Genomic DNA, 12606 nt, shown 5'->3' with positions numbered 1-12606 from the left:
CAGAAGTCAAGAGGCTCTCAATTTGTGGTATTAAATACAACTATTGGGTGATAACCTAGCACTTGCTACCATACGTTGGGTTTTTACTGCCTTGTCATGTAAAAATTAGGTATTACGTGTGCATGCAAGTGATTACTCAAACGTACAGCCACCACCAAAAATCTTATATAGGCTGTGACAGTTCAGATCAGCCTTTTTTCCTTTTTAATTTTTTTTTTCTTTACACAAAGATGCATTGATTAGGCCATTTATATTATAAAATTCCAGTTAATTAAAAAGCAGTACTTTTTGGCCGATTTTTGGTCTACATGTAAGCAGTTCGTGTTCTACTGAGAAATGGTATCACTCCTCCTGGCCTACAAATGCAAACTCACCTCTACTTCTATTTGTTTCTCATACACAAATTGTTAAGATCTGAAAAGCTGTTGCATGTAAAATGTATGTACGTACACACTAACACACACACACACACGTGCTGCTGAAGCTGCATAAAGTTCTGAGCCTAGACTGGCAGGTGGTCATGACCAACAGGAGATTCTTGTGAAGAATGTGAGACTCCTTGCTCTTGTGTAGCAAAGTTAATGAATACCTGTAAAACAGGAAAAAATAAGTAGGACTTTCAAAAGAGCAGTATAGAACTGAAACTTTGGAGACATTGATGATATTTTTTCAGTTGCCTTCCTAAACTTTTGTGACACAGAATTCAGAGATATGCTTGGCAAACTCTAGAAATAATCCCTCTTCACCTCTCCAGCTAACACAGTGCTTGATTAATTACAAAAATAATCCTAAAATTAGTTATTAATTTATGAATGGAAATTATATTTTACTGCTGCACAAGTTAGTGTGAAACGGTTTTATTTGCTATGAAATGACACAAATAAAGAACTTCAGCCTGCTGTTTCTATCAGTAGTCATCACAGTTAAGGTTCCAGATATTTCAAGGTGAAATTACACTTTGGAACATCGCAGAGTAATGATTCAACAACTAATGTGCCTCCTCAATTTATTTTTTTTAAGGTTTTCTACAGAAAGGTTTGTTTGCTTTTTAATGACTCAACTATTTGACAACAAATAATGTAGAGGTAAAGCTGGCAACTCCTGATTCAAATAATCATATTCATATGCAAAATAACCCCTAAAATGCAATATAAGGGTCTTTGTTATTCAGGAGAACTATTTTCCTGTTTAAAACTGACACTCAATCAGGGAGAGGAAACAATGGTAGGTGACTGAGGTGATGAATCACCATGAATAATGGAGAGAAAGTTAAGCTTGAGTGAACAATCCCTGAACAAAGAGACTGAAATTACCTTATATGCAGCCATCCAGTGAACAGATAATTTACAAGCAGTAAATACATCAGTAGAGATCAGAATACCTCATTCATGATTTCCACATGGGAAAAAGGAATAAGTTCACACTATTTATCTTAGAAAATTTACATTGTTACTAGATGTGACTCAGTTTGTAGAATTCATAACAAGAAGTTGCATATGAAGATGCTGTAACACATCACAACACCTAGAAATCCCATCCTTCCATCAGCCTGTTCTTCCTTTTGCCCAAACATGATTTCACAGCCCAAGAGGGGATCCCTTCTGTCTGCTTGTGCATTTCCACTGTGCTCTAATGTTCAGGATAACACTACAAAACAAAACTCCCAAAGGAAAATATCATGTAAGTCTAAGGTTTGCTGTAATTTAGAGACTCTCTCAGCCTTTTCAAGGGTGTTGGTTAAGATCCCCACTTTTGTACTATGGAGGTGACAGTTTGTGCACCTTCTGCACAGATCTAGATGCATCTAAGCACTGATTATGCTTGCATACAGTATAAATATGTGGCTTACTGGGATGCTTTTACTGTGCTCATCTCCAGTGCAAAAGCAGTAGGGTTCATGAAGTTACTGTGTAGATGTGAAACAGCCTGCAACTCCTGGCTTATTGCATATATTTGGATAATCCAGATAATACAGCGTTATACTACATCAATAATTACAGTATACAGCATGTTTAGACACAAAGAAAAAAAAAAAAAAAGAAAAAAAAGGGGGGAGGGGGCAGAAAAGAGATAAAAATTAAAAAGCAAAAGAAATTTTACCTGCTCTAATGTGGTTTGGCTAATGGAGTAGTGTTTGATTTGGAGAAGAGCTTTGTGATTTTCTAGGACTCTGAAGAGCTCTGCTAAGCATCCCTGACTTTGTGGTATGTGGTACTCCAGCAGGTTAAGATGCTGTCCCTTAAAACAAGCAAAAATTATGAAAACAGATAAAAGTGAATGCCCACTATAATGAAAATACAGTTGCTTATAACCAGTCTAGTTTAAACAAGCTCTCGAATTGCAGATTAACATGGAAAATATGAGTTTCTGAACAAGAATGTATTTGTCTACATTGGCAGCACAAATAATTATTCAGAGTGCACATTTTGTGCATGTTTAGAGATGATATTTTGTTAATCTTGTAAAAGATATAAAAATTAAAGACACTATTATGCTATAGATTTTCAACATACTAGCGCTGTTACAATGCAGTTTGAGAAAAGGCTGAGGGAACACACACGTATATACATACATATAAACTAGTTCAAATCTAAGGTAGTCATAGTTTTATATTATTTTTTCCTAAATATGAATCACGTAAAAAAAATTTAAAAGGCCTTTGAGAGTTTTTCTTGGAATGTAATTACTGTATGTCTTCTGTAAGGCTTTGTATCAAATAAAAGAATCTCAGTAAAGACTGAGATGTATAATCTCTGCATCTCATCAGAAAGCAACCAAAGCTAATACTGACAGTGACTACACTGCACTCCTACTTCACATGAACACAAAGGTGAGTTTCATGAACTTCATGAGCAATAAATGCAAAAGGAAATTTTCACTCAGAGATAGGACCCATTTATTTACATTGTATAAATGACACTTTGGACTTGATTAAATCAGTATCACAAGTCATATTTCTAAGGACTGCTTAATAGGAAAATAAAGGGAATGCTCATAGATACTTTTTCCAAAAAGATTAATGTATCCAAAAGTGTGTATTTTGTTCTTAACAGCCCACACTTAATATTGCCATAGAACAAATGCTATGATGAGGAGTTTTAACTGTACCTTAAACTGTGTTCCAGAAAAATGCTTCTGTAGACAGTCCAAAATCATTCTTTGATAGTTTATTTCTTTACTAAGCCAAACTTTAACAGAATAGCCATCTCCAAACCTGACAATGATACACAGAAACATAAATTTGCTTGTCTACACTATGAACTCAGGAACAACATTTGCTTCAGTTGACTTTTCCATGATTATGTCAAATAACATCATATATGTCTACTATACTACCACTTAAATTTCAGTACTATACTAATAAACAATAGTATTTCAATGAGAAAGTTGTTAAATTAATAACAAACAGAAACAAAGAAATGTTTGTTATGCCTATTATGCTCTAATTATTACAGGATGTTTCACTGAACTTAAGTTAAAAGAACTATGCTTTAATTGCTGTATTTCTTCGAATGGTTAGCAAAAAGCTATGAAGATTACCAATCACAAATACAGAAGAAATAAAATCCTTTAGCTTTTCTAATGTGATCAATGGGCATGTAGGACTATTTTTCAAATTTTCTATCAAAGTTGCACATTCATATGCATAGCTCAGCACTGTCAGGATCATTATGTTTTACAAATTCACAAAGGTAAGTATAGGAGTATTTAGGGAGATGGCAAAGGCAGTGAATTTTCTTCAGCTCTGTGGCCACACCATCTGAGAATAAATTAGGAAATGAACTTCTCTTTCTCAACATTCATGTGATAAAAATTAAGTATAGGCATTCTAACCAACACAGTATTTTTTATTACATTTACTCACTTGTAACATTTAATTGGGTAAGTTGCAATAAACCCATAAAATGTCAACTATATTCTTATGCACATTGCTTAAGTGATGGAAGTTATGCTGCACCCAGTTCCCAGAGCAGGGTGCAAGGGCAGATCTCAGCAGAGAGATAGGGTGACATAGGGCTGCTGTTGCATCCCTCCCCTCCCAGCCCTCCTTTGCAGTGGCATGTCCTCCCTCTGGGTTCACTATCTTGGTTAATTGCTAGGGAAAAAAGAGCAGCGGAAACCAAGTCAGAAGAGCTTCCTCTGCTGCTGCAGTTCCCAGTGGCCAGTGAGCAATGGAAAAGCAGAGCTGGTAGAAGGACAGGGAGCTTGGACTGCACTGTCTACATTCCCGCAATAACCTGCCACTTGGCTCCATCTCACATCCTTCAGTCCAGCATTATTTCCTTTACTTCACTTTCCAGCTCCATGATTAGTTATCACCAAATTCTTTACTCCAGTTCTTTGGTTTCTGGAGCATATTGTCTGTATGACTCCCTCATGCCAATACCCTCCTCGCTCAGGTCTTTCCTGTGTAAGCTGGGTCAATTGGGTGTGACAGCTGTGAAGCACACCTTCAGGAGATCAAAGCACAGAATCACAGAATCTTAGGGGCTGGAAGGGACCTTTAAAGATCATCCAGTCCAACCCCCCTGCCAGAGCAGGATCGCCCAGAGCACATCACACAGGAACGTGTCCAGGTGGGTTTTGAATGTCTCCACTGAAGGAGACTCCACAGACTCTCTGGGCAGCCTGTTCCACTGCTCTGTCACCCTCACAGTAATGAAGTTTTTTCTGATGTTTACGCGGAACCTTCTATGCTCCAGTTTGCACCCACTGTCCCTTGTCCTGTCATTGGACTTCACTGAAAAAAGCCTGGCTCTGTCCTCCAAACACTTGCCCTTAACATATTTATAAACATTGATGAGATTGGACCTCCGCAGAAGTATATATCACAGCATACTCTATGATGCTGCCCTTTTCCAATGTGGAGAAAAATATCTAGAGTATCAATGAAAAATGTAACAAAAAGTATAAAAAACTATTCTGAGATATAGGTACAGTTTAACCACTCTCTGAGCAACTCCCAGCAAAATACTTTATATGAAGCAACATGTGTTTCTCATCTACAATACCTGTATAGCAATGTAAGGGCTTTAATTTTTATTTTGTGTTGGATCACAACATCTGTTGATATAAAGCAATAAGGTCTTATTTGATTTCAGAGCAGGGAAATTTCCACAAAGAAAAAAAATTATAGACTGCAAATTTTACTCTATTAATAATTTTACATAAATTCAAAATATAATTTCCAAGGTTCTTCTCAAACAATAATCCTGTTTCTTTGTGTAGAATGAAACCAGTTGCCACAATTTCGGTGTGACAGTGGCAGCTTCTGCATTAAAAGTTGCACTCTTTATGAAAAGCAACATTACAAATAAATCATTGTAGTGTATTTTGGTCTTTGGTTGGGGTTTTTGTTTCTCTTTTATTGCAATAAAATACAACCACTGAACTACTTGAAACAGAGTAAGAAAAAACATTCCTGATGTAGTATCCTGTTTGTTGGTTTCTGAAGGACATTATATAAAGTAAATCTTTTGGGTCCAAGCTGCAGGGTACCAAATCTTCACTGGGCAGTGTGACCAGACAGATGAGCAGTGCTGTTACACCAAAAAGATCCAGAATAAGATAGAATCCAAAACAGTAGCTGGCTCATTTGCTTTGCAATGATTTACTAACACATAATAGATCTCTAATTAAATGTTTAAATGCATACCATCATCCCTGAAAAAATGCATCTGAGAATGAAAAAAATTGATGTTGCAAAGATGGATATAGCTAACAAGGATATTCCATTTAGTTGACAGCCAACCCGAGGCAACATTTTACAAGAGATCATGGATTCTGATCAGCTTTCTGGCATCTCTACACAGCCACCATTGGATCACAGCTTGAAAAAAATGGTGGTTTCAGGAGAAGTTCAAGGCTTACAAAATGAAATTATTACATGCCATGAAGTTTTCAGAGAAAATGAATCAAAACTCTGATTAGCAAAGACGGATAAGTTTGTGCAACTTTGGTTTAATTCTAAATTTTGAACAGCATAAACACCAGCATGGTACAAATAAAAAGCTTTTTTTTTTTTTTTTCTTTCAGTTAGTCAGATTATGATCCTTCTATCTTTGATTTTAATAGTTCTTTGTTGTACAAGAGCTCCCCATATAGAGCAAGATGATCAGCAGTAAACATTTCCTCTTGCTATAATCAGCAAGCTGCTTTCAGTAGCAAACTGAGGCAATGGAAACTCAGTTGACCATTTTTTTTCACTCTGTTTTCCTCTCTGATACAGACAATATAATTAATTCAGAAACCCAGAGTGGAATTACAGAGAAAAGCATAATCTGGTTTGATTAGCACCAGTAGGATCAAGCCTTTAGCACCTCAAAGTTCAAGATACAAGGAGGGAAACATTGTCCTTAAAACGGTGGGAGTTGAGCCAGCACACCTGTTCAGCAGCCATCTGCTGCTAAAGAATCAGCATCTCTTCAAAGCTATTCAACAAAGAACACCTTCCACTGCTAATTTCTACCACATTGCTTCAACAACACCTGCATTTTTATTTGTGTATATACAAACGCACATGCTCTGACAAAAGAAATATTTTTCCTCTTTATCCTCCCTGTCTCCCTCTGTCAAACTATGTGTTCAAGCTTGACTTTCACCTCATTAACAGTTCTGGGAGTATTGCTTTACCTACTAAAATGCCACTGTGAAACTGAAACTAAAATATAAATTCCCAGACTGATTGTAAACTAATTAACTTGAGTATTAACAACAGCATCAGCTGCAGAAGCATGAGCTTAGCAAGGAATACAAAATACATTCAAGAACTCCACACCTTTAATTACATAGATCCTCAAGATAGTTCAGCAGTTCACATAACAAAGGAACAAAAGGAACATAAAATGGCAACAAGGAATAGAAAAATTTCCATAACAGTAGCTACTGAATATGCTAAAGTATTTCAGCATGAAAAAAAAGATGAGGAGGTGGTAGAAAGGTGTTTTTACAGAGCCCAGAATCATGAGTGGCCTAAGGAGCGTAACTAAGGAATGATTCTTCACTCTCCATGTTTCTCATGCAAGAAAAGGAGGCAGCAAATTAAAATTATAGGGAAGGCAATGCAAAATCACTAAGAGGAAGTAATTTTACTTATAGCACTTAGAGAAACTGTACAACTTCCTGACACGGGATATGCTGGATGCCAGAACCTGACATGCGTTGAATAGGAGATTACAGAAAATAATGAGGTGTAGGGAGCAGGGAAACCCACTAAGACCACCTCTGCCTTAGGAAGCCTCTAAGCAGCAAATCGCTGACAAGTGGTTGAGCAATGTGGAAAAGTAATTTCATGTCCTTATCGTGTTCCTGTACTTTTCCCTCCTGGCTGCTGTCTGAGAGAGGACATTGAGCTAGATCTTTGATCTGACCTCACGGCTATGTCAGTATAAATGTCACAAAGAGGTAGTGAGCCTGGGCTGATCACTCAAATGGTTCCTCAATTCTCAGAAGGGTTTTGGCAACCCATGATACAGTTTCACAGCCACATTGCCAGCACTACAAAGACAGATAATATAAAACTACTTCAGATATGTGTCTACACAAGATGCAGTCACACACTGGAATAGTGTAGCCAGATCTATACGGATGAGGATGTCCCCTGGCTGCACTCCTGGTTCTCTTTTTAGCCTTGCAACAGGTATGGAAGTGGATTTATTTCCCAAAGGCTGAAAATTCTCATCAAGTAGAGTTACCACCTGGGGCAGATCAGGTAATACTAACTTCTCAAATGTTCCCTTCAGCCCATTCCTCAGAGGTCCTAGTTTAGAGATTTGAATAAGGACAAGAAGGTCCTGAAACACAATGCCTTGTAGCCACACAGCTGAGCCTACACTTGGCTGGTCACAAGGGATCCCTAGAGGTACTGACCCAGGGGTTTTTCAAGCCTGACCCATGGAATCCTGTGAAAGATGAAAAAGAAATTTCATTACCAGCAGACTTCTGTTGGCTTTAAAAATAATAATAATCTGTATTTTCATTCAAAACCCTCAGGAGTGTAAAACAAAATTCTAGAAACCACTAGTTTAATTTATAACACAATCCAGAATGACCAGTTCATTGAATCATGCTCTTCCCAAAGCCCATTCACCATCTCTTCTTTTCTGCCTCAGGAAATCAGTAATATGGCCTTATTTCCTAAACCTTGATGAATGATGAAAATAATCTAATTTTTTTTATTATTTTTTTTTTTTTACTAATCAAAGCTTACATTTCCTGGAGAATGTTGTGATATATATACATTAAAAAAAATTACAGTTCCCAGAAATTTTAGTGGTGAAAATATAAGATGCTTACTTAATATGTGTGCTAGTCTGATTGATCAAAAGAGTACTTCAAAATGACATTATTGGATAACAAAGTAAAAAACAATAAAGAGAACATTGGCACTTAACATCTGCAAGGAACTGCATCTTTTGGAATATATACCATAAATCAAAGAGGGGGAATAATTTGTTACTGTGTTATTTGGCCCTATGCTTTGCTTTACACCTATTTGAAGACACCTATGGTTCTATAGGCTTTGGCTAGATAAGCTAACGTAGTTATTCACAGAATCACCAAGGCTGGAAAAGACCTTTAAGATCATCAAGTCCAGCCTATGACCTAACACCACCACATCAGCTAGACCATGGCACTAAGTGCCACATCCATTTCCTTGAACACCTCCAGGAACAGTGCCTCCACCACTTCCCTGGGCAGCCCATTCCAGCATCTAATAACCCTCTCTGTAAGGAAGTACTTCCCAATATCCAACCAAAATCCTCCCCTGGAGCAGCTTCAGGTCATGCCCTCTCATCTTGTTGCTAGTAGGCTTGGAGAAAAGTCCAGCCCTCACCTGACTACAACCTCCCCTCACTTAGTCAAATAGAGTGGTAAGGTCAGAAATAAACATTGCTATTGTGTTGCTACCAAAGTTTTCTGGTGTAGTGTTTTGGGTTTTCTTAAGTGAGTTTAAAAAAAAACACAACAAAAAACCCCCACAAAAAACAGGATATTAAACACTATTAAAAGGACCTTATCAACACTTTGAAGTCAAATTCTCAAGTTAAAAAAGTGCTAGAATGGAGACCAGCTGTGAAATTAAAATTTAAAGCACTCGTATATTTTCATTACATAATAAGCTTTAATAACATCATCACATAGCATCTCTTAATGAAATCCCTATTATGAATGCCTTACAAGATACACTGGAGGCACCTACTCAGACAAATGGCTTTATTTTCTGCAACATCTAGAAAATGTTACAAATAAGAAGACTGATGAGAAAAGGAAAGAAAGCGCTTCATGGTCCTGACACAGCCCTGGGGAACCGAATCCTACCCTTCCATCCCATTATACCTGTGAGATCTGTGATAACTCGCTCAGAACACATTTTTTTACTACTCTTCTCCTACCTTGTTAAAGGCCCACCATGAGACCTAGAGCTCCAGTTTGCAGAAGAAATTTGTAGTACTTTCAGAAACACCTGCAGCTACAGCTGAAGTTAACAGGCATTATAGTATGAATGCAATGTTACACATAAAATAGCCATAAACCGCTCGGACTGACGACTGAAACCCTTTTAACTTTAGCATCATATTTCAGTTACCCCTCTATAAAATGGGAATAATCATTTCATATCCAGTTTCCTAGAAGTATTGCAGAAAATACAGATGTTGATATTTACGAGGCACTGCTCCAATCAATGCTGATAACCTGCATCCAGAGACAGGTTTGAAAAATGTCTAGTAAAAACAGCACACACATCACATACTTGTGAAAGAGCAGAATATGAAACTCTAATTAGCTTTTGCTCATTGAATGAACAGGCACACAGATGTAACGCAGTGTCCTGTGGAAAACACTGTATAAAATAACAAAAGTACATTGTAATGCACACGCACAGTAGGGCAGAATTAATGATGCACCAAGTTTTAAGAGAGTGCAAAGAGACATTGCTCAATCTGAACACTCAATCTGCGTGGTTTTAAAGTTGTGAGAACTCTGTTCTTCAAGCTTTTCTGGGAAGATAAACTAATAGTTATATTACATTAATACATATCTACTGCCTTAATATATTTTTCATGTACAAAAGGAATTTTTTTTTCTAGTCAACAGGAATAAAAATTATATTCACTTCTCTATTTATGGTATGTAAATAACTTACTGCTAGTGTATCTGTTAGTATGATAACTCTGTTTCCACTGAAGGCTGAATTATCAATGAGATCTTTAAACTTAAGCCTCTTTTTTTTCACTTCAGAAATCTACATGTATAAGTTTGAGAAAAAGCAATAAAATATTCTCCATCAACCTTTAAAAAAAAAAAAAAAGGCAAAGCATAAATAGCTTGCCAACACATTTTCCATTCTAACTCTGCTATAACAAAGGCATTAATTGTTGGATAATTTATTCAGATGGCTTGGTGATAAAATTTGAGCAAGGATTTGATGTGTGTCTAGCACTTGAAAAATTGGTGTAGGTTTTTCAGCTATGAGAAGGCTGTCCAGATGGCCCCAGAATGAAGGATAGTATTCAAACTGCTGTTCCCAGAGGATTGGCCAGCTGCATCTAACATGGAAATGCTTCTGTGATTTTAAAAAAAAAACATTTAGTATAATGGAAAATACTGGAGAGAGCATTTAAATGTAATCCATTCACAATTTAGAGTAATTGACTCAGTTGGCAAGTCTTCTGAAATTAGGTTTTAACAGGCAGAACTACTAACACATTTATCTCGTATAAACTGTATCTAGAACTAAGCTGCTAACTTTTTGGAAAATGCCCTTCAGTTTGTCTTTTCCAGCTAACACTTTTCTTGGCATTACTCACGAATTTGCCACCTGCAAAAAAAAGGCCTTTCTAAAGGAGTCCAATACTTATTCTACTGATAAACATTTGCGAGTATTTTAAATATCCATAAATATAACCAGCGTTCAACAGTTGGGAGCAGGAACCCGAACACCTACACCTCTAGTGAGAAGACGTTTTTGGAGGAGCATTTTGTAACAGGTTTTCCCAAGAGCTGGAAAAATTAATCAAGTCTCACACATTAGAAGCAGCATGTGTCACTTTTTATATCCCTATGAAGCTTTTATGTTTCACATTAGCATCTTCCTGGAGCTCACTCATACCCTTCACAGCAGAATTTTGTGCTGCCATCTGACAAAGCTGTGTTCAGTCCAAGATTATGGTCTTTTACATCTGCCAAGGGCTGAAACTGTAGTGAGAGAGAAAGCTCAATCCTTGAAACTTCCCACGACAGATAAGAAGCAAATTTAACAGGGCCCCAAGGAAGACCCATTAAGCCTTCATCATGCATCCATCAAAAAGATGATCATAATCTAGACTTTACAGATTGGAATGGTACTAAGAAAAAAGCAAACAAAACAATTTTGAAGATTTGCTTCAAGACAGAATCACCAGGAAAAGGAGAAAAAAATGTCACTTCAGTGAACATAGCTACATTTAAAAGAGGAAAAAATTATTGAGACATGTTAATGTATTGTGTGTAATCTTAAAACACACTCATAGTTTTATTTCTTACCATATAGGACTCATTCTATCATAAGAACAAAAAGCTGTAAGAAAGTTACCTTTGGTTTAAATGTTCATACAGAGTTTAGATTTCTTTCCTTCTTCCAATCTTCAAAGCTAAGTCAGGTCACACATACTTGATTTTAAAATATTTATCAATTTGATTTGCAGTAACAAATTGAAGACAAACTAAAGGATACCACGAGCTACCTCTAAGTAAGAGCTAATTAAAAAAGAGTCGTAAAATCTAACAGAAAAAAAAAAAATATCTACAACTATCTTCTCCCTTAATTTATTTTAGTATCATTCTTGTCTCTTAATGTAATTATATAATATATATAATATATACAAAGATATAATTACTAGCATAATATATTCACACATAGCACATATAAGCACCATCAAAAAATATTTCTTATGGTATGAGTAATTTAGATTAAATCAGATGCAGCAGAATAAGTTTTGCTTATGCTTTCCTTCACTTACATTGCTTCATGGAACAGTTTTGTTAAATAAAATGAAAGGTGATGGGGTTTTTACTGTGAGATCATACCAGGGACAAATACACTAGACAGTGTTAACCGCAGGAAAACACTGAAAAATAGAACTGACTAGTGACTGTATCAGTGGAGGTGGCTGTTCAGGAAATTCTTCATCTGTCAGCAGGTGTTTCCTAATAAATTTAGAAATCCCTACATTCTATCACTTTAGAAGGAACAATGCTTTGCTCTGTATGGCAAAAAGAATAATACAGCTATTAAATCATAGGGAGAAAAGGAAAATGATACAGAATGAGTAACTTAAAACTCTTTAAAGTTCTGGAAGTTTTGTGGGATGTTAAAAGGTGGAGGTGAAAGTGAGAAAATGCAAAGAACAAAATAATTTAAAGCTTAATTATTTCAACTGTTTTCTTTGGAGAAATAAGTAAAAGAATCCTGCTTCGCTTCTCCTTTCCCATCTCATGTAGATGAAGAAGTCCTCCATAGGGTGCATGGCAGTGTATCTGGAAAATATCTTCAGATAACTGTGGAACATTAATTACACAGAGGTACTCACTTTCTTAATGTCCTAACAATTTCTTTAGTTGTGG

The 12606-nt window shown here is 36.4% G+C and overlaps 1 protein-coding gene across 1 annotated transcript in view; it reads right to left on the bottom strand.

Moving 5' to 3' along the window:
* Positions 1-502: 502 nt before the first annotated feature.
* Positions 503-12606, bottom strand: part of ABCA13 (ATP-binding cassette, sub-family A (ABC1), member 13) — a 170324-nt gene continuing 158220 nt past the window's right edge. Inside the window, 3 exon segments of the mRNA XM_010008365.1 lie at positions 503-589; positions 2101-2238; positions 3109-3214. Coding sequence (XP_010006667.1) covers positions 503-589; positions 2101-2238; positions 3109-3214 — 331 coding nt within the window.

Source organism: Chaetura pelagica, unplaced genomic scaffold (assembly GCF_000747805.2).
Source record: "Chaetura pelagica isolate M959 unplaced genomic scaffold, ChaPel_1.0 scaffold71, whole genome shotgun sequence".
NCBI lineage: Eukaryota > Metazoa > Chordata > Aves > Apodiformes > Apodidae > Chaetura > Chaetura pelagica.
The sequence above is the reverse complement of the archived record's forward strand: the minus strand, read 5'-3'. Positions and strand labels throughout refer to the sequence as shown.